The sequence below is a fragment of the Engystomops pustulosus genome, chromosome 4, assembly GCF_040894005.1.
Source record: "Engystomops pustulosus chromosome 4, aEngPut4.maternal, whole genome shotgun sequence".
Classification (NCBI taxonomy): domain Eukaryota; kingdom Metazoa; phylum Chordata; class Amphibia; order Anura; family Leptodactylidae; genus Engystomops; species Engystomops pustulosus.
Window position 1 is genome coordinate 197915293 of NC_092414.1, and position 25658 is coordinate 197940950.

Here is a 25658-nt window from a genome sequence, read left to right on the forward strand (position 1 = left end):
CTGTTCCCTAGCCCTTGTCTCTGACTGTCTCTGTTATAGGTTCCTGTCTGTATCCTGCTGCTTAGCCCTTGTCTCTGACTGTTCCTGTTATTGGGTCCTGTCAGTATCCTGCTGCCTAGTCCTTGTCTCTGACTGTTCCTGTTATGGGGTCCTGTCAGTATCCTGCTGTCTAGTCCTTGTCTCTGACTGTTCCTGTTATGGGGTCCTGTCAGTATCCTGCTGCCTAGTCCTTGTCTCTGTCTCTGTTATGCGGTCCTGTCAGCATCCTGCTGTCTAGCCCTTGTCTCTGACTGTCTCTGTTATGCGGTCCTGTCAGTATCCTGCTGTCTAGTCCTTGTCTCTGACTGTTCCTGTTATGGGGTCCTGTCAGTATCCTGCTGCCAAGTCCTTGTCTCTGTCTCAGTTATGGGGTCCTGTCAGTATCCTGCTGTCTAGCCCTTGTCTCTGACTGTCTCTGTTATGGGGTCCTGTCAGTATCCTGCTGTCTAGTCCTTGTCTCTGACTGTTCCTGTTATGGGGTCCTGTCAGTATCCTCCTGCCAAGTCCTTGTCTCTGACTGTCTTAGTCATGGGGTCCTGTCAGTATCCTGCTGTCTAGTCCTTGTTTCTGACTGTTCCTGTTATGGGGGTCCTGTCAGTATCCTGCTGCCTAGCCCTTGTCTCTGACTGTTCCTGTTATGGGGTCCTGTCAGTATCATGCTGTCTAGTCCTTGTCTCTGACTATCTCTGTTATGGGGTCCTGTCAGTATCCTGCTGTCTAGTCCTTGTCTCTGACTATCTCTGTTATGGGGTCCTGTCAGTATCCTGCTGTCTAGTCCTTGTCTCTGACTGTTCCTGTTATGGGGTCCTGTCAGTATCCTGCTGCCTAGCCATTGTCTCTGACTGTCTCTGTTATGGGGTCCTGTCAGTATCCGGCTCCCTAGTCCTTGTCTCTGACTGTCTTAGTCATGGGGTCCTGTCAGTATCCTGCTGTCTAGTCCTTGTTTCTGACTGTTCCTGTTATGGGGGTCCTGTCAGTATCCTGCTGCCTAGCCCTTGTCTCTGACTGTTCCTGTTATGGGGTCCTGTCAGTATCATGCTGTCTAGTCCTTGTCTCTGACTATCTCTGTTATGGGGTCCTGTCAGTATCCTGCTGTCTAGTCCTTGTCTCTGACTATCTCTGTTATGGGGTCCTGTCAGTATCCTGCTGTCTAGTCCTTGTCTCTGACTGTTCCTGTTATGGGGTCCTGTCAGTATCCTGCTGCCTAGCCATTGTCTCTGACTGTCTCTGTTATGGGGTCCTGTCAGTATCCGGCTCCCTAGTCCTTGTCTCTGACTGTCTTAGTCATGGGGTCCTGTCAGTATCCTGCTGTCTAGTCCTTGTTTCTGACTGTTCCTGTTATGGGGGTCCTGTCAGTATCCTGCTGCCTAGCCCTTGTCTCTGACTGTTCCTGTTATGGGGTCCTGTCAGTATCATGCTGTCTAGTCCTTGTCTCTGACTATCTCTGTTATGGGGTCCTGTCAGTATCCTGCTGTCTAGTCCTTGTCTCTGACTATCTCTGTTATGGGGTCCTGTCAGTATCCTGCTGTCTAGTCCTTGTCTCTGACTGTTCCTGTTATGGGGTCCTGTCAGTATCCTGCTGCCTAGCCATTGTCTCTGACTGTCTCTGTTATGGGGTCCTGTCAGTATCCGGCTGCCTAGTCCTTGTCTCTGACTTTTCCTGTTATGGGGTCCTGTCAATATCCTGCTGTCTAGCCCTTCTCTCTGACTGTCTCTGTTATGGGGTCCTGTCAGTATCCGGCTCCCTAGTCCTTGTCTATGACTGTTCCTGTTATGGGGTCCTGTCAGTATCCTGCTGTCTAGTCCTTGTCTCTGACTGTTCCTGTTATGGGGTCCTGTCAGTATCCTGCTGTCTAGCCCTTCTCTCTGACTCTTCCTGTTATGGGGGTCCTGTCAGTGTCATGCTGTCTAGTCCTTGTCTCTGACTGTCTCTGTTATGGGGTCCTGTCAGTATCCTGCTGCCTAGTCCTTGTCTCTGACTATCTCTGTTATAGGGTCCTTTCAGTATCCGGCTCCCTAGTCCTTGTCTCTGACTGTTCCTGTTATGGGGTCCTGTCAGTATCCTGCTGTCTAGCCCTTCTCTCTGACTCTTCCTGTTATGGGGGTCCTGTCAGTGTCATGCTGTCTAGTCCTTGTCTCTGGCTGTCTCTGTTATGGGGTCCTGTCAGTATCCTGCTGCCTACTCCTTGTCTCTGACTATCTCTGTTATGGGGTCCTGTCAGTATCCTGCTGCCTAGTCCTTGTGTCTGACTGTTTCTGTTATGGGGTCCTGTCAGTATCCTGCTGCCTAGTCCTTGTCTCTGACTGTTCCTGCTATGGGGTCCTGTCAGTATCCTGCTGCCTAGCCCTTGTCTCTAACTGTTCCTGTTATGGGGTCCTGTCAGTATCCTGCTGCTTAGCCCTTGTCTCTGACTGTTCCTGTTATGGGGTCCTGTCAGTATCCTGCTGCCTAGTCCTTGTCTCTGACTGTTCCTGTTATGGGGTCCTGTCAGTATCCTGCTGCCTAGTCCTTGTCTCTGACTGTTCCTGTTATGGGGTCCTGTCAGTATCCTGCCGCCTAGTCCTTGTCTCTGACTGTTCCTGTTATGGGGTCCTGTCAGTATCCTGCTGCCTAGTCCTTGTCTCTGACTGTTCCGGTTATGGGGTCCTGTCAGTATCCTGCTGCCTAGTCCTTGTCTCTGGCTGTTCCTGTTATGGGGTCCTGTCAGTATCCTGATGTCTAGTCCTTGTCTCTGACTGTCTCTGTTATGGGGTCCAGTCAGTATCCTGCTGCCAAGTCCTTGTCTCTGACTGTTCCTGTTATGGGGTCCTGTCAGTATCCTGCTGCCTAGTCCTTGTCTCTGGCTGTTCCTGTTATGGGGGTCCTGTCACTATCCTGCTGCCTAGTCCTTGTCTCTGACTGTTCCTGTTATGGGGTCCTGTCAGTATCCTGCTGCTTAGCCCTTGTCTCTGACTGTTCCTTTTATTGGGTCCTGTCAGTATCCTGCTGCCTATTCCTTGTCTCTGACTGTTCCTGTTATGGGGTCCTGTCAGTATCCTGTTTCCTAGCCCTTGTCTCTGACTGTTTCTGCTATGGGGTCCTGTCAGTATCCTGCTGCCTAGTCCTTGTCTCTGACTGTCTCTGTTATGGGGTCCTGTCAGTATCCTGCTGCCTAGCCTTTGTCTCTGACTGTTCCTGTTATGGGGTCCTGTCAGTATCCTGCTGCCTAGTCCTTGTCTCTGACTGTTCCTGTTATGGGGTCCTGTCAGTATCCTGCTGCCTAGTCCTTGTTTCTGACCCTCTCTGTTATGGGGGTCCTGTCAGTATCCTGCTGCTTAGCCCTTGTCTCTGACTGTTCCTGCTATGGGTTCCTGTCGGTATCCTGCTGTCTAGTCCTTGTCTCTGACTGTCTCTGTTATGGGGTCCTGTCAGTATCCTGCTTCCTAGCCCTTGTCTCTGACTGTTCCTGTTATGGGGTCCCGTCAGTATCCTGCTGCCTAGCCCTTGTCTCTGACTGTTCCTGTTATGGGGTCCTGTCAGTATCCTGCTGCCTAGTCCTTGTCTCTGACTGTTCCTGTTATGGGGTCCTGTCAGTATCCTCCTGCTGTCTAGTCCTTGTCTCTGACTGTTCCTGTTATGAGGTCCTGTCAGTATCCTGCTGCCTAGTCCTTGTCTCTGACTGTTCCTGTTATGGGGTCCTGTCAGTATCCTGCTGCCTAGCCCTTGTCTCTGACTGTTCCTGTTATGGGGTACTGTCAGTATCCTGCTGCCTAGCCCTTGTCTCTGACTGTTCCTGTTATGGGGTCCTGTCACTATCCTGCTGTCTAGCCCTTGTCTCTGACTGCTCCTGTTATGGGGTCCTGTCAGTATCCTGCTGTCTATGTATAGAAGAAAAAGAGTTGCCAGCTCACCTCCCCGTCAGTATCGAGTCCGGCACGGGCCCCCCCTGCTGCTGGGGTACATCAAATAGCGAAAAAAAGGGAAATGCGGTCCAGCCAGGCTCCAGATACAAATAGATTCTTTATTCAGTGCAGAGTAAAATATGACAATCCACTCCTGGTAGGCGTATAGCCTACGCGTTTCGGACGGTTATCACGTCCTTAATCATGGCTATAGGGTACTAACACAGTAAGACTTATATAGCTTGGTACAAACAAGGGCACCTCCCCTCTCACGCCCTCATGAACATTTCCGTTTCCGCCCATCTCCGGTCCATTAAAACCTCTGAACTATTACAATTTCTGTATGTGAAAAATAGCAACATTCATCATTGACAAAAATAAGTATGATTCCTGTAAACAGCACATTGATCAGACCAATAATACGAGACCCAAGCAATATATATACAATAGTCCGTGCAAGATCGTATTACGTCACGTGACTTGGATCACGTGGTTGGTCACGTGATCCATCTGGGTCACATGGGTGTATAATGTGATTCATTGCCCGTTGCTTGGTAACCCGACAACAGGAGGAGGGATATAGACAGGGTAATGGAAATTCGTCAACGAAGAGAAAACCAGGGGTGAAGAAGAGTCCCGACGGCACCGCAGCGGGGACCCCCGACGGGAACCACAGAAACGACAGAGCCGGGCATCGGCGAGGATCCTCGCGGCGCCACCGAACAAGGCTCTCCCCAACGACACGGTAGGTGCAACTTTGTCTAAATCCAAGGAAAGAGATATTAGACCAAAAAATGCGCTATAATACATTAAAAACAACAATGGATCAATTCTGTGAATATAGTACAGTAATTTGAATATTAAAAATAGGAAGGAAAGAAAGCGAAGTGGCAAAAATAAGCATGTATCAAATGATATAGTGGCATTAGTCATATATCAGATAGTGAAAAGAAAACTCGGATGGCACGCATGGTAAGGCTAATAATGGTACATAATTTCTCTTCTCATATTGAGACCTTGTGGGAGACGAGTACCCAAAGAAAAAATCCAATAAGCCTCCCTGCTAGCCAAACGAGCTGCCATATTGCCACCTCTAACATTCACATGGACTTTTTCTATAGCAAAGGTAGTCAAGTATTGTACATCTCCATTATGACATGTAACAAAGTGTTGTGATGCACCTGAGAAGATTGCGACCCGTAGGGTTGGAAATATCCCGTAAGTGTTCTAGGAACCGTATCTTGAATCTGCGGGAAGTGTGCCCAACATACATAAGGTTACAAATGGTACATTGGATAATATACACTACATTATCCGTATTACAGTTTAAAAATTTTTTGATGACAAATCGTTTCATGCCATCACTTGACATAAAGTCCTTCTTTTTATTGGCTACAAATTTACAAGTTTGGCACCGGGTTGCTCCACACTTAAAAAAGCCCTGAGTAGAAAGCCACGTAGATTTAGATTGTGTAGAGAAAAGGGAAGGAGAAAGCAAGTTCCCTAAACTCTGGCCTCGTCTGGAAACTATACGGCATCCATTGCCAAGGATGTTTTCCAATATAGGATCTGTTTTTAGGAGGGGGACATGGCGATTTACGATGTCAGAAATGGCTTTAAACTGTGGGCTGTACTGGAGGACCAGAGTGGGGATTTTGGGGTGGTTTTTGGAAGCTTTAGATTGTTGCGGATATAGTAAATCTTGTCTGTTTTTGTTGGAGGCTCTGTTATAAGCTTTCTCCAGTATCCAATTCGGGTAACCTCTACTTCTAAGCCTACCGCAGACCTTAGATGCTTCTCTGTAAAAATCAGAAATGTTGGAACAGTTCCGCCTAGTTCTTATTAATTCCCCTACGGGGATAGCCTGGATCGTGTGACGTGGGTGTTGAGATTGAGCATGCATGATCGTATTACCTGCCGTTGGCTTACGGTAAGTTCTGGTATTAATATTCTCACCAGTGCTGTCTAGCCCTTCTCTCTGACTCTTCCTGTTATGGGGGTCCTGTCAGTGTCATGCTGTCTAGTCCTTGTCTCTGACTGTCTCTGTTATGGGGTCCTGTCACTATCCTGCTGCCTAGTCCTTGTCTCTGACTGTTCCTGTTATGGGGTCCTGTCAGTATCCTGCTGCCTAGTCCTTGTCTCTGACTGTCTCTGTTATGGGGTCCTGTCAGTATCCTGCTGCCTAGTCCTTGTGTCTGACTGTTCCTGTTATGGGGTCCTGTCAGTATCCTGCTGCCTAGTCCTTGTCTCTGACTGTCTCTGTTATGGGGTTCTGTCAGTATCCTTCTGCCTAGTCCTTGTCTCTGACTGTCTCTGTTATGGGGTCCTGTCAGTATCCTGCTGCTTAGCCCTTGTCTCTGACTGTTCCTGCTATGGGTTCCTGCCAGTATCCTGCTGCTTAGCCCTTGTCTCTGACTGTTCCTGTTATGGGGTCCTGTCAGTATCCTGCTGCCTAGTCCTTGTCTCTGACTGTTCCTGTTATGGGGTCCTGTCAGTATCCTGCTGTCTAGTCCTTGTCTCTGACTGTCTCAGTCATGGGGTCCTTTGAGTATCCTGTTGTCTAGCCCTTGTTTCTGATTGTCTCAGTCATGGGGTCCTGTGAGTATCCTGTTGTCTAGCCCTTGTTTCTGACTGTCTCTGTTATGGGGTTCTGTCAGTATCCTGCTCCATAGTCCTTGTTTCTGACTGTTCCTGTTATGGGGGTCCTGTCAGTATCCTGCTGCCTAGCCCTTGTCTCTCACTGTTCCTGTTATGGGGTCCTGTCAGTATCATGCTGTCTAGTCCTTGTCTCTGACTATCTCTGTTATGGGGTCCTGTCAGTATCCTGCTGTCTAGTCCTTGACTCTGACTGTTCCTGTTATGGGGTCCTGTCAGTATCCTGCTGCCTAGCCATTGTCTCTGACTGTCTCTGTTATGGGGTCCTGTCAGTATCCGGCTCCCTAGTCCTTGTCTCTGACTGTTCCTGTTATGGGGTCCTGTCACTATCCTGCTGTCTAGCCCTTGTCTCTGACTGTTCCTGTTATGGGGTCCTGTCAGTATCCTGCTGTCTAGCCCTGCTCTCTGACTGTTCCTGTTATGGGGTCCTGTCACTATCCTGCTGTCTAGCCCTTGTCTCTGACTGTTCCTGTTATGGGGTCCTGTCAGTATCCTGCTGCCTAGCCCTTGTCTCTGACTGTTCCTGTTATGGGGTCCTGTCAATATCCTGCTGTCTAGCCCTTCTCTCTGACTATCTCTGTTATGGGGTCCTGTCACTATCCGGCTCCCTAGTCCTTGTCTCTGACTCTTCCTGTTATGGGGTCCTCTCAGTATCCTGCTGTCTAGCCCTTCTCTCTGACTCTTCCTGTTATGGGGGTCCTGTCAGTGTCATGCTGTCTAGTCCTTGTCTCTAACTATCTCTGTTATGGGGTGCTGTCAGTATCCTGCTGCCTAGTCCTTGTCTCTGACTGTCTCTGTTATGGGGTCCTGTCAGTATCCTGCTGCCTAGTCCTTGTCTCTGACTATCTCTGTTATGGGGTCCTGTCAGTATCCTGCTGCCTAGTCCTTGTGCCTGACTGTTCCTGTTATGGGGTCCTGTCAGTATCCTGCTGCCTAGTCCTTGTCTATGACTGTCTCTGTTATGGGGTCCTGTCATTATCCTGCTGCCTAGTCCTTGTCTCTGACTGTCTCTGTTATGGGGGTCCTGTCAGTATCCTGCTGCCTAGTCCATGTCTCTGACTGTCTTTGTTATGGGGTCCTGTCAGTATCCTGCTGCCTAGCCTTTGTCTCTGACTGTTCCTGTTATGGGGTCCTGTCAGTATCCTGCTGCCTAGTCCTTGTCTCTGACTGATCCTGTTATGGGGGTCCTGTCAGTATCCTGCTGCCTAGTCCTTGTCTCTGACCGTCTCTGTTATGGGGGTCCTGTCAGTATCCTGCTGCTTAGCCCTTGTCTCTGACTGTTCCTGCTATGGGTTCCTGTCAGTATCCTGCTGCCTAGTCCTTGTCTCTAACTATCTCTGTTATGGGGGTCCTGTCAGTATCCTGCTGCCTAGTCCTTGTCTCTGACCCTCTCTGTTATGGGGGTCCTGTCAGTATCCTGCTGCTTAGCCCTTGTCTCTGACTGTTCCTGTTATGGGGGTCCTGTCAGTGTCATGCTGTCTAGTCCTTGTCTCTAACTATCTCTGTTATGGGGTCCTGTCAGTATCCTGCTGCCTAGTCCTTGTGTCTGACTGTTCCTGTTATGGGGTCCTGTCAGTATCCTGCTGCCTAGTCCTTGTCTATGACTGTCTCTGTTATGGGGTCCTGTCAGTATCCTGCTGCCTAGTCCTTGTCTCTGACTATCTCTTTTATGGGGTCCTGTCAGTATCCTGCTGCCTAGTCCTTGTGTCTGACTGTTCCTGTTATGGGGTCCTGTCAGTACCCTGCTGCCTAGTCCTTGTCTCTGACTGTCTCTGTTATGGGGTCCTGTCAGTATCCTGCTGCCTAGTCCTTGTCTCTGACTGTCTCTGTTATGGGTTCCTGTCAGTATCCTGCTGCTTAGCCCTTGTCTCTGACTGTTCCTGTTATGGGGTCCTGTCAGTATCCTGCTGCCTAGTCCCTGTCTCTGACTGTTCCTGTTATGGGGTCCTGTCAGTATCCTGCTGTCTAGTCCTTGTCTCTGACTGTTCCTGTTATGGGGTCCTGTCAGTATCCTGCTGCCAAGTCCTTGTCTCCGTCTCAGTTATGGGGTCCTGTCAGCATCCTGTTGTCTAGCCCTTGTCTCTGACTGTCTCTGTTATGGGGTCCTGTCAGTATCCTGCTGTCTAGTCCTTGTCTCTGACTGTTCCTGTTATGGGGTCCTCTCAGTATCCTGCTGCCAAGTCCTTGTCTATGACTGTCTCTGTTATGGGGTCCTGTCAGTATCCTGCTGCCTAGTCCTTGTCTCTGACTATCTCTTTTATGGGGTCATGTCAGTATCCTGCTGCTTAGCCCTTGTCTCTGACTGTTCCTGTTATGGGGGTCCTGTCAGTGTCATGCTGTCTAGTCCTTGTCTCTAATTATCTCTGTTATGGGGTCCTGTCAGTATCCTGCTGCCTAGTCCTTGTGTCTGACTGTTCCTGTTATGGGGTCCTGTCAGTATCCTGCTGCCTAGTCCTTGTCTCTGACTGTCTCTGTTATGGGGTCCTGTCAGTATCCTGCTGCCTAGTCCTTGTGTCTGACTGTTCCTGTTATGGGGTCCTGTCAGTATCCTGCTGCCTAGTCCTTGTCTCTGACTGTCTCTGTTATGGGGTTCTGTCAGTATCCTTCTGCCTAGTCCTTGTCTCTGACTGTCTCTGTTATGGGGTCCTGTCAGTATCCTGCTGCTTAGCCCTTGTCTCTGACTGTTCCTGCTATGGGTTCCTGCCAGTATCCTGCTGCTTAGCCCTTGTCTCTGACTGTTCCTGTTATGGGGTCCTGTCAGTATCCTGCTGCCTAGTCCTTGTCTCTGACTGTTCCTGTTATGGGGTCCTGTCAGTATCCTGCTGTCTAGTCCTTGTCTCTGACTGTCTCAGTCATGGGGTCCTTTGAGTATCCTGTTGTCTAGCCCTTGTTTCTGATTGTCTCAGTCATGGGGTCCTGTGAGTATCCTGTTGTCTAGCCCTTGTTTCTGACTGTCTCTGTTATGGGGTTCTGTCAGTATCCTGCTCCATAGTCCTTGTTTCTGACTGTTCCTGTTATGGGGGTCCTGTCAGTATCCTGCTGCCTAGCCCTTGTCTCTCACTGTTCCTGTTATGGGGTCCTGTCAGTATCATGCTGTCTAGTCCTTGTCTCTGACTATCTCTGTTATGGGGTCCTGTCAGTATCCTGCTGTCTAGTCCTTGACTCTGACTGTTCCTGTTATGGGGTCCTGTCAGTATCCGGCTCCCTAGTCCTTGTCTCTGACTGTTCCTGTTATGGGGTCCTGTCACTATCCTGCTGTCTAGCCCTTGTCTCTGACTGTTCCTGTTATGGGGTCCTGTCAGTATCCTGCTGTCTAGCCCTGCTCTCTGACTGTTCCTGTTATGGGGTCCTGTCACTATCCTGCTGTCTAGCCCTTGTCTCTGACTGTTCCTATTATGGGGTCCTGTCAGTATCCTGCTGCCTAGCCCTTGTCTCTGACTGTTCCTGTTATGGGGTCCTGTCAATATCCTGCTGTCTTGCCCTTCTCTCTGACTATCTCTGTTATGGGGTCCTGTCACTATCCGGCTCCCTAGTCCTTGTCTCTGACTCTTCCTGTTATGGGGTCCTGTCAGTATCCTGCTGTCTAGCCCTTCTCTCTGACTCTTCCTGTTATGGGGGTCCTGTCAGTGTCATGCTGTCTAGTCCTTGTCTCTAACTATCTCTGTTATGGGGTGCTGTCAGTATCCTGCTGCCTAGTCCTTGTCTCTGACTGTCTCTGTTATGGGGTCCTGTCAGTATCCTGCTGCCTAGTCCTTGTCTCTGACTATCTCTGTTATGGGGTCCTGTCAGTATCCTGCTGCCTAGTCCTTGTGCCTGACTGTTCCTGTTATGGGGTCCTGTCAGTATCCTGCTGCCTAGTCCTTGTCTATGACTGTCTCTGTTATGGGGTCCTGTCATTATCCTGCTGCCTAGTCCTTTTCTCTGACTGTCTCTGTTATGGGGGTCCTGTCAGTATCCTGCTGCCTAGTCCTTGTCTCTGACTGTCTTTGTTATGGGGTCCTGTCAGTATCCTGCTGCCTAGCCTTTGTCTCTGACTGTTCCTGTTATGGGGTCCTGTCAGTATCCTGCTGCCTAGTCCTTGTCTCTGACTGATCCTGTTATGGGGGTCCTGTCAGTATCCTGCTGCCTAGTCCTTGTCTCTGACCGTCTCTGTTATGGGGGTCCTGTCAGTATCCTGCTGCTTAGCCCTTGTCTCTGACTGTTCCTGCTATGGGTTCCTGTCAGTATCCTGCTGCCTAGTCCTTGTCTCTAACTATCTCTGTTATGGGGGTCCTGTCAGTATCCTGCTGCCTAGTCCTTGTCTCTGACCCTCTCTGTTATGGGGGTCCTGTCAGTATCCTGCTGCTTAGCCCTTGTCTCTGACTGTTCCTGTTATGGGGGTCCTGTCAGTGTCATGCTGTCTAGTCCTTGTCTCTAACTATCTCTGTTATGGGGTCCTGTCAGTATCCTGCTGCCTAGTCCTTGTGTCTGACTGTTCCTGTTATGGGGTCCTGTCAGTATCCTGCTGCCTAGTCCTTGTCTATGACTGTCTCTGTTATGGGGTCCTGTCAGTATCCTGCTGCCTAGTCCTTGTCTCTGACTATCTCTTTTATGGGGTCCTGTCAGTATCCTGCTGCCTAGTCCTTGTGTCTGACTGTTCCTGTTATGGGGTCCTGTCAGTACCCTGCTGCCTAGTCCTTGTCTCTGACTGTCTCTGTTATGGGGTCCTGTCAGTATCCTGCTGCCTAGTCCTTGTCTCTGACTGTCTCTGTTATGGGTTCCTGTCAGTATCCTGCTGCTTAGCCCTTGTCTCTGACTGTTCCTGTTATGGGGTCCTGTCAGTATCCTGCTGCCTAGTCCCTGTCTCTGACTGTTCCTGTTATGGGGTCCTGTCAGTATCCTGCTGTCTAGTCCTTGTCTCTGACTGTTCCTGTTATGGGGTCCTGTCAGTATCCTGCTGCCAAGTCCTTGTCTCCGTCTCAGTTATGGGGTCCTGTCAGCATCCTGCTGTCTAGCCCTTGTCTCTGACTGTCTCTGTTATGGGGTCCTGTCAGTATCCTGCTGTCTAGTCCTTGTCTCTGACTGTTCCTGTTATGGGGTCCTCTCAGTATCCTGCTGCCAAGTCCTTGTCTATGACTGTCTCTGTTATGGGGTCCTGTCAGTATCCTGCTGCCTAGTCCTTGTCTCTGACTATCTCTTTTATGGGGTCCTGTCAGTATCCTGCTGCTTAGCCCTTGTCTCTGACTGTTCCTGTTATGGGGGTCCTGTCAGTGTCATGCTGTCTAGTCCTTGTCTCTAACTATCTGTGTTATGGGGTCCTGTCAGTATCCTGCTGCCTAGTCCTTGTGTCTGACTGTTCCTGTTATGGGGTCCTGTCAGTATCCTGCTGCCTAGTCCTTGTCTATGACTGTCTCTGTTATGGGGTCCTGTCAGTATCCTGCTGCCTAGTCCTTGTCTCTGACTATCTCTTTTATGGGGTCCTGTCAGTATCCTGCTGCCTAGTCCTTGTGTCTGACTGTTCCTGTTATGGGGTCCTGTCAGTACCCTGCTGCCTAGTCCTTGTCTCTGACTGTCTCTGTTATGGGGTCCTGTCAGTATCCTGCTGCCTAGTCCTTGTCTCTGACTGTCTCTGTTATGGGTTCCTGTCAGTATCCTGCTGCTTAGCCCTTGTCTCTGACTGTTCCTGTTATGGGGTCCTGTCAGTATCCTGCTGCCTAGTCCCTGTCTCTGACTGTTCCTGTTATGGGGTCCTGTCAGTATCCTGCTGTCTAGTCCTTGTCTCTGACTGTTCCTGTTATGGGGTCCTGTCAGTATCCTGCTGCCAAGTCCTTGTCTCCGTCTCAGTTATGGGGTCCTGTCAGCATCCTGCTGTCTAGCCCTTGTCTCTGACTGTCTCTGTTATGGGGTCCTGTCAGTATCCTGCTGTCTAGTCCTTGTCTCTGACTGTTCCTGTTATGGGGTCCTCTCAGTATCCTGCTGCCAAGTCCTTGTCTATGACTGTCTCTGTTATGGGGTCCTGTCAGTATCCTGCTGCCTAGTCCTTGTCTCTGACTATCTCTTTTATGGGGTCCTGTCAGTATCCTGCTGCTTAGCCCTTGTCTCTGACTGTTCCTGTTATGGGGGTCCTGTCAGTGTCATGCTGTCTAGTCCTTGTCTCTAACTATCTCTGTTATGGGGTCCTGTCAGTATCCTGCTGCCTAGTCCTTGTTTCTGACTGTTCCTGTTATGGGGTCCTGTCAGTATCCTGCTGCCTAGTCCTTGTCTATGACTGTCTCTGTTATGGGGTCCTGTCAGTATCCTGCTGCCTAGTCCTTGTCTCTGACTATCTCTTTTATGGGGTCCTGTCAGTATCCTGCTGCCTAGTCCTTGTGTCTGACTGTTCCTGTTATGGGGTCCTGTCAGTACCCTGCTGCCTAGTCCTTGTCTCTGACTGTCTCTGTTATGGGGTCCTGTCAGTATCCTGCTGCCTAGTCCTTGTCTCTGACTGTCTCTGTTATGGGTTCCTGTCAGTATCCTGCTGCTTAGCCCTTGTCTCTGACTGTTCCTGTTATGGGGTCCTGTCAGTATCCTGCTGCCTAGCCCTTGTCTCTGACTGTTCCTGTTATGGGGGTCTTGTCAGTATCCTGCTGCCTAGTCCCTGTCTCTGACTGTTCCTGTTATGGGGTCCTGTCTGTATCCTGCTGTCTAGTCCTTGTCTCTGACTGTTCCTGTTATGGGGTCCTGTCAGTATCCTGCTGCCAAGTCCTTGTCTCCGTCTCAGTTATGGGGTCCTGTCAGCATCCTGCTGTCTAGCCCTTGTCTCTGACTGTCTCTGTTATGGGGTCCTGTCAGTATCCTGCTGTCTAGTCCTTGTCTCTGACTGTTCCTGTTATGGGGTCCTCTCAGTATCCTGCTGCCAAGTCCTTGTCTATGACTGTCTCTGTTATGGGGTCCTGTCAGTATCCTGCTGCCTAGTCCTTGTCTCTGACTATCTCTTTTATGGGGTCCTGTCAGTATCCTGCTGCCTAGTCCTTGTGTCTGACTGTCTCTGTTATGGGGGTCTTGTCAGTATCCTGCTCCATAGTCCTTGTTTCTGACTGTTCCTGTTATGGGGGTCCTGTCAGTATCCTGCTGCCTAGCCCTTGTCTCTGACTGTTCCTGTTATGGGGTCCTTTCAGTATCCTGTTCCCTAGCCCTTGTCTCTGACTGTCTCTGTTATGGGGTCCTGTCAGTATCCTGCTGTCTAGTTCTGGTCTCTGACTGTTCCTGTTATGGGGTCCTGTCAGTATCCTGCTGTCTAGTCCTTGTCTCTGACTTTCTCTGTTATGGGGTCCTGTCAGTATCCTGCTGTCTAGTCCTTGTCTCTGACTGTCTCTGTTATGGGTTCCTGTCAGTATCCTGCTGCTTAGCCCTTGTCTCTGACTGTTCCTGTTATGGGGTCCTGTCAGTATCCTGCTGCCTAGTCCTTGTCTCTGACTATCTCTTTTATGGGGTCCTGTCAGTATCCTGCTGCCTAGTCCTTGTGTCTGACTGTCTCTGTTATGGGGGTCTTGTCAGTATCCTGCTCCATAGTCCTTGTTTCTGACTGTTCCTGTTATGGGGGTCCTGTCAGTATCCTGCTGTCTAGTGCTTGTCTCTGACTGTTCCTGTTATGGGGTCCTGTCAGTATCCTGCTACCTAGCCCTTGTCTCTGACTGTTCATGTTACGGGGGTCCTGTCAGTATCCTGCTGCCTAGTCCTTGTCTCTGACTGTTCCTGTTATGGGGTCCTGTCAGTATCCTGCTGCCAAGTCCTTGTCTCTGACTGTCTCAGTTATGGGGTCCTGTCAGTATCCTGCTGTCTAGCCCTTGTCTCTGACCGTCTCTGTTATGGGGTCCTGTCAGTATCCTGCTCCATAGTCCTTGTTTCTGACTGTTCCTGTTATGGGGGTCCTGTCAGTATCCTGCTGCCTAGTCCTTCTCTCTGACTGCTCCTGTTATGGGGGTCCTGTCAGTATCATGCTGTCTAGTCCTTGTCTCTGACTATCTCTGTTATGAGGTCCTGTCAGTATCCTGCCGTCTAGTCCTTGTCTCTGACTGTTCCTCTTATGGGGTCCTGTCAGTATCATGCTGTCTAGCCCTTGTCTGTGACTGTCTCTGTTATGGGGTCCTGTCAGTATCCTGCTGTCTAGTCCTTGTCTCTGACTGTTCCTGTTATGGGGTCCTGTCAGTATCCTGCTGCCAAGTCCTTGCCTCTGTCTCAGTTATGGGGTCCTGTCAGTATCCTGCTGTCTAGCCCTTGTCTCTGACTGTCTCTGTTATGGGGTCCTGTCAGTATCCTGCTGTCTAGTCCTTGTCTCTGACTGTTCCTGTTATGGGGTCCTGCCAGTATCCTGCTGCCAAGTCCTTGCCTCTGTCTCAGTTATGGGGTCCTGTCAGTATCCTGCTGTCTAGCCCTTGTCTCTGACTGTCTCTGTTATGGGGTCCTGTCAGTATCCTGCTGTCTAGTCCTTGTCTCTGACTGTTCCTGTTATGGGGTCCTGTCAGTATCCGTCTGCCAAGTCCTTGTCTATGACTGTCTCTGTTATGGGGTCCTGTCAGTATCCTGCTGCCTAGTCCTTGTCTCTGACTATCTCTTTTATAAGGTCCTGTCAGTATCCTGCTGCCTAGTCCTTGTGTCTGACTGTCTCTGTTATGGGGGTCTTGTCAGTATCCTGCTCCATAGTCCTTGCTTCTGACTGTTCCTGTTATGGGGGTCCTGTCAGTATCCTGCTGCCTAGCCCTTGTCTCTGACTGTTCCTGTTATGGGGTCCTGTCAGTATCCTGTTCCCTAGCCCTTGTCTCTGACTGTCTCTGTTATGGGGTCCTGTCACTATCCTGCTGCCTAGTCCTTGTCTCTGACTGTTCCTGTTATGGGGTCCTGTCAGTATCCTGCTGCCTAGTCCTTGTCTCTGACTGTCTCTGTTATGGGGTCCTGTCAGTATCCTGCTGCCTAGTCCTTGTGTCTGACTGTTCCTGTTATGGGGTCCTGTCAGTATCCTGCTGCCTAGTCCTTGTCTCTGACTGTCTCTGTTATGGGGTTCTGACAGTATCCTGCTGCCTAGTCCTTGTCTCTGACTGTCTCTGTTATGGGGTTCTGACAGTATCCTTCTGCCTAGTCCTTGTCTCTGACTGTCTCTGTTATGGGGTCCTGTCAGTATCCTGCTGCTTAGCCCTTGTCTCTGACTGTTCCTGCTATGGGTTCCTGCCAGTATCCTGCTGCTTAGCCCTTGTCTCTGACTGTTCCTGTTATGGGGTCCTGTCAGAATCCTGCTGCCTAGTCCTTGTCTCTGACTGTTCCTGTTATGGGGTCCTGTCAGTATCCTGCTGTCTAGTCCTTGTCTCTGACTGTCTCAGTCATGGGGTCCTGTGAGTATCCTGTTGTCTAGCCCTTGTTTCTGACTGTCTCTGTCATGGGGTCATGTGAGTATCCTGTTGTCTAGCCCTTGTCTCTGACTGTCTCTGTTATGGGGTTCTGTCAGTATCCTGCTCCATAGTCCTTGTTTCTGACTGTTCCTGTTATGGGGTCCTGTCATTATCCTGCTGCCTAGCCCTTGTCTCTCACTGTTCCTGTTATGGGGTCCTGTCAGTATCATGCTGTCTAGTCCTTGTCTCTGACTATCTCTGTTATGGGGTCCTGTCAGTATCCTGCTGTCTAGTCCTTGACTCTGACTGTTCCTGTTATGGGGTCCTGTCAGTATCCTGCTGCCTAGCCCTTGTCTCTGACTGTCTCTGTTATGGGGTCCTGTCAGTATCCGGCTCCCTAGTCCTTGTCTCTGACTGTTCCTGTTATGGGGTCCTGTCACTATCCTGCTGTCTAGCCCTTGTCTCTGACTGTTCCTGTTATGGGGTCCTGTCAGTATCCTGCTGTCTAGCCCTGCTCTCTGACTGTTCCTGTTATAGGGTCCTGTCACTATCCTGCTGTCTAGCCCTTGTCTCTGACTGTTCCTGTTATGGGGTCCTGTCAGTATCCTGCTGCCTAGCCCTTGTCTCTGACTGTTCCTGTTATGGGGTCCTGTCAATATCCTGCTGTCTAGCCCTTCTCTCTGACTATCTCTGTTATGGGGTCCTGTCAGTATCCGGCTCCCTAGTCCTTGTCTCTGACTCTTCCTGTTATGGGGTCCTGTCAGTATCCTGCTGTCTAGCCCTTCTCTCTGACTCTTCCTGTTATGGGGGTCCTGTCAGTGTCATGCTGTCTAGTCCTTGTCTCTGACTATCTCTGTTATGGGGTGCTGTCAGTATCCTGCTGCCTAGTCCTTGTCTCTGACTGTCTCTGTTATGGGGTCCTGTCAGTATCCTGCTGCCTAGTCCTTGTCTCTGACTATCTCTGTTATGGGGTCCTGTCAGTATCCTGCTGCCTAGTCCTTGTGTCTGACTGTTCCTGTTATGGGGTCCTGTCAGTATCCTGCTGCCTAGTCCTTGTCTCTGACTGTCCCTGTTATGGGGTCCTGTCATTATCCTGCTGCCTAGTCCTTGTCTCTGACTGTCTCTTTTATGGGGGTCCTGTCAGTATCCTGCTGCCTAGTCCTTGTCTCTGACTGTTCCTGCTATGGGTTCCTGTCAGTATCCTGCTGCCTAGTCCTTGTCTCTAACTATCTCTGTTATGGGGGTCCTGTCAGTATCCTGCTGCCTAGTCCTTGTCTCTGACCCTCTCTGTTATGGGGTTCCTGTCAGTATCCTGCTGCTTAGCCCTTGTCTCTGACTGTTCCTGTTATGGGGGTCCTGTCAGTGTCATGCTGTCTAGTCCTTGTCTCTAACTATCTCTGTTATGGGGTCCTGTCAGTATCCTGCTGCCTAGTCCTTGTGTCTGACTGTTCCTGTTATGGGGTCCTGTCAGTATCCTGCTGCCTAGTCCTTGTCTATGACTGTCTCTGTTATGGGGTCCTGTCAGTATACTGCTGCCTAGTCCTTGTCTCTGACTATCTCTTTTATGGGGTCCTGTCAGTATCCTGCTGCCTAGTCCTTGTGTCTGACTGTTCCTGTTATGGGGTCCTGTCAGTACCCTGATGCCTAGTCCTTGTCTCTGACTGTCTCTGTTATGGGGTCCTGTCAGTATCCTGCTGCCTAGTCCTTGTCTCTGACTGTCTCTGTTATGGGTTCCTGTCAGTATCCTGCTGCTTAGCCCTTGTCTCTGACTGTTCCTGTTATGGGGTCCTGTCAGTATCCTGCTGCCTAGTCCTTGTCTCTGACTGTTCCTGTTATGGGGTCCTGTCAGTATCCTGCTGTCTAGTCCTTGTCTCTGACTGTTCCTGTTATGGGGTCCTGTCAGTATCCTGCTGTCTAGTCCTTGTCTCTGACTGTTCCTGTTATGGGGTCCTGTCAGTATCCTGCTGCCAAGTCCTTGTCTCTGTTTTAGTTATGGGGTCCTGTCAGCATCCTGCTGTCTAGCCCTTGTCTCTGACTGTCTCTGTTATGGGGTCCTCTAAGTATCCTGCTGTCTAGTCCTTGTCTCTGACTGTTCCTGTTATGGGGTCCTGTCAGTATCCTGCTGCCAAGTCCTTGTCTATGACTGTCTCTGTTATGGGGTCCTGTCAGTATCCTGCTGCCTAGTCCTTGTCTCTGACTATCTCTTTTATGGGGTCCTGTCAGTATCCTGCTGCCTAGTCCTTGTGTCTGACTGTCTCTGTTATGGGGGTCTTGTCAGTATCCTGCTCCATAGTCCTTGTTTCTGACTGTTCCTGTTATGGGGGTCCTGTCAGTATCCTGCTGCCTAGCCCTTCTCTCTGACTGTTCCTGTTATGGGGTCCTGTCAGTATCCTGTTCCCTAGCCCTTGTCTCTGACTGTCTCTGTTATGGGGTCCTGTCAGTATCCTGCTGTCTAGTTCTTGTCTCTGACTGTTCCTGTTATGGGGTCCTGTCAGTATCCTGCTGTCTAGTCCTTGTCTCTGACTTTCTCTGTTATGGGGTCCTGTCAGTATCCTGCTGTCTAGTCCTTGTCTCTGACTGTCTCTGTTATGGGTTCCTGTCAGTATCCTGCTGCTTAGCCCTTGTCTCTGACTGTTCCTGTTATGGGGTCCTGTCAGTATCCTGCTGCCTAGTCCTTGTCTCTGACTGTTCCTGTTATGGGGTCCTGTCAGTATCCTGCTGTCTAGTCCTTGTCTCTGACTGTTCCTGTTATGGGGTCCTGTCAGTATCCTGCTGCCAAGTCCTTGTCTCTGTCTCAGTTATGGGTTCCTGTCAGCATCCTGCTGTCTAGCCCTTGTCTCTGACTGTCTCTGTTATGGGGTCCTGTCAGTATCCTGCTGTCTAGTCCTTGTCTCTGACTGTTCCTGTTATGGGGTCCTGTCAGTATCCTGCTGCCAAGTCCTTGTCTATGACTGTCTCTGTTATGGGGTCCTGTCAGTATCCTGCTGCCTAGTCCTTGTCTCTGACTATCTCTTTTATGGGGTCCTGTCAGTATCCTGCTGCCTAGTCCTTGTGTCTGACTGTCTCTGTTATGGGGGTCTTGTCAGTATCCTGCTCCATAGTCCTTGTTTCTGACTGTTCCTGTTACGGGGGTCCTGTCAGTATCCTGCTGCCTAGCCCTTGTCTCTGACTGTTCCTGTTATGGGGTCCTGTCAGTATCCTGTTCCCTAGCCCTTGTCTCTGACTGTCTCTGTTATGGGTTCCTGTCAGTATCCTGCTGTCTACTTCTTGTCTCTGACTGTTCCTGTTATGGGGTCCTGTCAGTATCCTGCTGTCTAGTCCTTGTCTCTGACTTTCTCTGTTATGGGGTCCTGTCAGTATCCTGCTGTCTAGTCCTTGTCTCTGACTGTCTCTGTTATAGGTTCCTGTCAGTATCCTGCTGCTTAGCCCTTGTCTCTGACTGTTCCTGTTATGGGGTCCTGTCAGTATCCTGCTTCCTAGTCCTTGTCTCTGACTGTTCCTGTTATGGGGTCCTGTCAGTATCCTGCTGTCTAGTCCTTGTCTCTGACTGTTCCTGTTATGGGGTCCTGTCAGTATCCTGCTGCCTAGTCCTTGTCTCTGTCTCAGTTATGGGGTCCTGTCAGCATCCTGCTGTCTAGCCCTTGTCTCTGACTGTCTCTGTTATGCGGTCCTGTCAGTATCCTGCTGTCTAGTCCTTGTCTCTGACTGTTCCTGTTATGGGGTCCTGTCAGTATCCTGCTGCCAAGTCCTTGTCTCTGTCTCAGTTATGGGGTCCTGTCAGTATACTGCTGTCTATCCCTTGTCTCTGACTGTCTCTGTTATGGGGTCCTGTCAGTATCTGGCTCCCTAGTCCTTGTCTCTGACTGTTCCTGTTATGGGGTCCTGTCAGTATCCTGCTGTCTAGTCCTTGTCTCTGACTGTTCCTGTTATGGGGTCCTGTCAGTATCCTGCTGTCTAGCCCTTCTCTCTGACTCTTCCTGTTATGGGGGTCCTGTCAGTGTCATGCTGTCTAGTCCTTGTCTCTGACTGTCTCTGTTATGGGGTCCTGTCAGTATCCTGCTGCCTAGTCCTTGTCTCTGACTATCTCTGTTATGGGGTCCTGTCAGTATCCTGCTGCCTAGTCCTTGTGTCTGACTGTTTCTGTTATGGGGTCCTGTCAGTATCCTGGTGCCTAGTCCTTGTCTCTGACTGTTCCTGCTATGGGGTCCTGTCAGTATCCTGCTGCCTAGCCCTTGTCTCTAACTGTTCCTGTTATGGGGTCCTGTCAGTATCCTGCTGCTTAGCCCTTGTCTCTGACTGTTCCTGTTATGGGGTCCTGTCAGTATCCTGCTGCCTAGTCCTTGTCTCTAACTGTTCCTGTTATGGGGTGCTGTCAGTATCCTGCTGCTTAGCCCTTGTCTCTGACTGTCTCTGTTATTGGGTCCTGTCAGTATCCTGCTGTCTAGTCCTTGTCTCTGACTGTTCCTGTTATGGGGTCCTGTCAGTATCCTGCCGCCTAGTCCTTGTCTCTGACTGTTCCTGTTATGGGGTCCTGTCAGTATCCTGCTGCCTAGTCCTTGTCTCTGACTGTTCCGGTTATGGGGTCCTGTCAGTATCCTGCTGCCTAGTCCTTGTCTCTGGCTGTTCCTGTTATGGGGTCCTGTCAGTATCCTGCTGTCTAGTCCTTGTCTCTGACTGTCTCTGTTATGGGGTCCTGTCAGTATCCTGCTGCCAAGTCCTTGTCTCTGACTGTTCCTGTTATGGGGTCCTGTCAGTATCCTTCTGCCTAGTCCTTGTCTCTGGCTGTTCCTGTTATGGGGGTCCCGTCACTATCCTGCTGCCTAGTCCTTGTCTCTGACTGTTCCTGTTATGGGGTCCTGTCAGTATCCTGCTGCTTAGCCCTTGTCTCTGACTGTTCCTTTTATTGGGTCCTGTCAGTATCCTGCTGCCTAGTCCTTGTCTCTGACTGTTCCTGTTATGGGGTCCTGTCAGTATCCTGTTTCCTAGCCCTTGTCTCTGACTGTTTCTGCTATGGGGTCCTGTCAGTATCCTGCTGCCTAGTCCTTGTCTTTGACTGTCTCTGTTATGGGGTCCTGTCAGTATCCTGCTGCCAAGTCCTTGTCTCTGTTTTAGTTATGGGGTCCTGTCAGCATCCTGCTGTCTAGCCCTTGTCTCTGACTGTCTCTGTTATGGGGTCCTGTAAGTATCCTGCTGTCTAGTCCTTGTCTCTGACTGTTCCTGTTATGGGGTCCTGTCAGTATCCTGCTGCCAAGTCCTTGTCTATGACTGTCTCTGTTATGGGGTCCTGTCAGTATCCTGCTGCCTAGTCCTTGTCTCTGACTATCTCTTTTATGGGGTCCTGTCAGTATCCTGCTGCCTAGTCCTTGTGTCTGACTGTCTCTGTTATGGGGGTCTTGTCAGTATCCTGCTCCATAGTCCTTGTTTCTGACTGTTCCTGTTATGGGGGGTCCTGTCAGTATCCTGCTGCCTAGCCCTTGTCTCTGACTGTTCCTGTTATGGGGTCCTGTCAGTATCCTGTTCCCTAGCCCTTGTCTCTGACTGTCTCTGTTATGGGGTCCTGTCAGTATCCTGCTGTCTAGTTCTTGTCTCAGACTGTTCCTGTTATGGGGTCCTGTCAGTATCCTGCTGTCTAGTCCTTGTCTCTGACTTTCTCTGTTATGGGGTCCTGTCAGTATCCTGCTGTCTAGTCCTTGTCTCTGACTGTCTCTGTTATGGGTTCCTGTCAGTATCCTGCTGCTTAGCCCTTGTCTCTGACTGTTCCTGTTATGGGGTCCTGTCAGTATCCTGCTGCCTAGTCCTTGTCTCTGACTGTTCCTGTTATGGGGTCCTGTCAGTATCCTGCTGTCTAGTCCTTGTCTCTGACTGTTCCTGTTATGGGGTCCTGTCAGTATCCTGCTGCCAAGTCCTTGTCTCTGTCTCAGTTATGGGTTCCTGTCAGCATCCTGCTGTCTAGCCCTTGTCTCTGACTGTCTCTGTTATGGGGTCCTGTCAGTATCCTGCTGTCTAGTCCTTGTCTCTGACTGTTCCTGTTATGGGGTCCTGTCAGTATCCTGCTGCCAAGTCCTTGTCTATGACTGTCTCTGTTATGGGGTCCTGTCAGTATCCTGCTGCCTAGTCCTTGTCTCTGACTATCTCTTTTATGGGGTCCTGTCAGTATCCTGCTGCCTAGTCCTTGTGTCTGACTGTCTCTGTTATGGGGGTCTTGTCAGTATCCTGCTCCATAGTCCTTGTTTCTGACTGTTCCTGTTACGGGGGTCCTGTCAGTATCCTGCTGCCTAGCCCTTGTCTCTGACTGTTCCTGTTATGGGGTCCTGTCAGTATCCTGTTCCCTAGCCCTTGTCTCTGACTGTCTCTGTTATGGGTTCCTGTCAGTATCCTGCTGTCTACTTCTTGTCTCTGACTGTTCCTGTTATGGGGTCCTGTCAGTATCCTGCTGTCTAGTCCTTGTCTCTGACTTTCTCTGTTATGGGGTCCTGTCAGTATCCTGCTGTCTAGTCCTTGTCTCTGACTGTCTCTGTTATAGGTTCCTGTCAGTATGCTGCTGCTTAGCCCTTGTCTCTGACTGTTCCTGTTATGGGGTCCTGTCAGTATCCTGCTTCCTAGTCCTTGTCTCTGACTGTTCCTGTTATGGGGTCCTGTCAGTATCCTGCTGTCTAGTCCTTGTCTCTGACTGTTCCTGTTATGGGGTCCTGTCAGTATCCTGCTGCCTAGTCCTTGTCTCTGTCTCAGTTATGGGGTCCTGTCAGCATCCTGCTGTCTAGCCCTTGTCTCTGACTGTCTCTGTTATGCGGTCCTGTCAGTATCCTGCTGTCTAGTCCTTGTCTCTGACTGTTCCTGTTATGGGGTCCTGTCAGTATCCTGCTGCCAAGTCCTTGTCTCTGTCTCAGTTATGGGGTCCTGTCAGTATCCTGCTGTCTATCCCTTGTCTCTGACTGTCTCTGTTATGGGGTCCTGTCAGTATCTGGCTCCCTAGTCCTTGTCTCTGACTGTTCCTGTTATGGGGTCCTGTCAGTATCCTGCTGTCTAGTCCTTGTCTCTGACTGTTCCTGTTATGGGGTCCTGTCAGTATCCTGCTGTCTAGCCCTTCTCTCTGACTCTTCCTGTTATGGGGGTCCTGTCAGTGTCATGCTGTCTAGTCCTTGTCTCTGACTGTCTCTGTTATGGGGTCCTGTCAGTATCCTGCTGCCTAGTCCTTGTCTCTGACTATCTCTGTTATGGGGTCCTGTCAGTATCCTGCTGCCTAGTCCTTGTGTCTGACTGTTTCTGTTATGGGGTCCTGTCAGTATCCTGGTGCCTAGTCCTTGTCTCTGACTGTTCCTGCTATGGGGTCCTGTCAGTATCCTGCTGCTTAGCCCTTGTCTCTGACTGTTCCTGTTATGGGGTCCTGTCAGTATCCTGCTGCCTAGTCCTTGTCTCTAACTGTTCCTGTTATGGGGTGCTGTCAGTATCCTGCTGCTTAGCCCTTGTCTCTGACTGTCTCTGTTATTGGGTCCTGTCAGTATCCTGCTGTCTAGTCCTTGTCTCTGACTGTTCCTGTTATGGGGTCCTGTCAGTATCCTGCCGCCTAGTCCTTGTCTCTGACTGTTCCTGTTATGGGGTCCTGTCAGTATCCTGCTGCCTAGTCCTTGTCTCTGACTGTTCCGGTTATGGGGTCCTGTCAGTATCCTGCTGCCTAGTCCTTGTCTCTGGCTGTTCCTGTTATGGGGTCCTGTCAGTATCCTGCTGTCTAGTCCTTGTCTCTGACTGTCTCTGTTATGGGGTCCTGTCAGTATCCTGCTGCCAAGTCCTTGTCTCTGACTGTTCCTGTTATGGGGTCCTGTCAGTATCCTTCTGCCTAGTCCTTGTCTCTGGCTGTTCCTGTTATGGGGGTCCCGTCACTATCCTGCTGCCTAGTCCTTGTCTCTGACTGTTCCTGTTATGGGGTCCTGTCAGTATCCTGCTGCTTAGCCCTTGTCTCTGACTGTTCCTTTTATTGGGTCCTGTCAGTATCCTGCTGCCTAGTCCTTGTCTCTGACTGTTCCTGTTATGGGGTCCTGTCAGTATCCTGTTTCCTAGCCCTTGTCTCTGACTGTTTCTGCTATGGGGTCCTGTCAGTATCCTGCTGCCTAGTCCTTGTCTCTGACTGTCTCTGTTATGGGGTCCTGTCAGTATCCTGCTTCCTAGCCTTTGTCTCTGACTGTTCCTGTTATGGGGTCCTGTCAGTATCCTGCTGCCTAGTCCTTGTCTCTGACTCTTCCTGTTATGGGGTCCTGTCAGTATCCTGCTGCCTAGTCCTTGTCACTGACCCTCTCTGTTATGGGGGTCCTGTCAGTATCCTGCTGCTTAGCCCTTGTCTCTGACTGTTCCTGCTATGGGTTCCTGTCGGTATCCTGCTGTCTAGTCCTTGTCTCTGACTGTCTCTGTTATGGGGTCCTGTCAGTATCCTGCTTCCTAGCCCTTGTCTCTGACTGTTCCTGTTATGGGGTCCCGTCAGTATCCTGCTGCCTAGCCCTTGTCTCTGACTGTTCCTGTTATGGGGTCCTGTCAGTATCCTGCTGCCTAGTCCTTGTCTCTGACTGTTCCTGTTATGGGGTCCTGTCAGTATCCTCCTGCTGTCTAGTCCTTGTCTCTGACTGTTCCTGTTATGAGGTCCTGTCAGTATCCTGCTGCCTAGTCCTTGTCTCTGACTGTTCCTGTTATGGGGGTCCTGTCAGTATCCTGCTGCCTAGTCCTTGTCTCTGACTGTCTCTGTTATGGGGTCCTGTCAGTATCCTGCTGTCTAGCCCTTGTCTCTGACTGTTCCTGTTATGGGGTCCTGTCAGTATCCTGCTGCTTAGTCCTTGTCTCTGACTGTTCCTTTTATGGGGTCCTGTCAGTATCCTGCTGCTTAGTCCTTGTCTCTGACTGTTCCTGTTATGGGGTCCTGTCAGTATCCTGCTGTCTAGTCCTTGTCTCTGACTGTTCCTGTTATGGGGTCCTGTCATTATCCTGCTGTCTAGCCCTTGTCTCTGACTGTCTCTGTTATGGGGGTCCTGTCAGTATCCTGCTGTCTAGTCCTTGTCTCTGACTGTTCCTATTATGGGGCTCCTGTCAGTATCCTGCTCCATAGTCCTTGTCTCTGACTGTCTCTGTTATGGGGTCCTGTCAGTATCCTGCTGCCTAGTCCTTGTCTCTGACTGTCTCTGTTATGGGGTCCTGTCAGTATCCTGCTGTCTAGCCCTTGTCTCTGACTGTCTCTGTTATGGGGTCCTGTCAGTATCCTGCTGCCTAGTCCTTGTCTCTGACTGTCTCTGTTATGGGGTCCTGTCAGTATCCTGCTGTCTAGCCTTTGTCTCTGACTGTCTCTGTTATGGGGTCCTGTCAGTATCCTGCTGTCTAGCCCTTGTCTCTGACTGTCTCTGTTATGGGGTCCTGTCAGTATCCTGCTGTCTATTCCTTGTCTCTGACTGTTCCTGTTATGGGGTCCTGTCAGTATCCTGGTGTCTAGTCCTTGCCTATGACTGTCTCTGTTATGGGGTCCTGTCAGTATCCTGCTGTCTAGCCCTTGTCTCTGACTGTCTCTGTTATGGGGTCCTGTCAGTATCCTGCTGTCTAGCCCTTGTCTCTGACTGTCTCTGTTATGGGGTCCTGTCAGTATCCTGCTGTCTAGCCCTTGTCTCTGACTGTCTCTGTTATGGGGTCCTGTCAGTATCCTGCTGTCTAGTCCTTGTCTCTGACTGTTCCTGCTATGGGGTCCTGTAAAGAAGTTATATGCAGGCAGCT

The 25658-nt window shown here is 50.4% G+C and overlaps 1 protein-coding gene across 1 annotated transcript in view; it reads left to right on the top strand.

Annotated features, from left to right (window-relative positions):
* The first annotated feature begins 4125 nt into the window (after positions 1–4125).
* Positions 4126–25658, top strand: part of LOC140128524 (nucleoplasmin-like) — a 35484-nt gene continuing 13951 nt past the window's right edge. Inside the window, exons 1-2 of the mRNA XM_072150221.1 lie at positions 4126–4136; positions 4551–4666. Of these exons, the coding sequence (XP_072006322.1) occupies positions 4126–4136; positions 4551–4666 (127 nt within the window). The remainder of the gene's footprint in view (positions 4137–4550; positions 4667–25658) is intronic.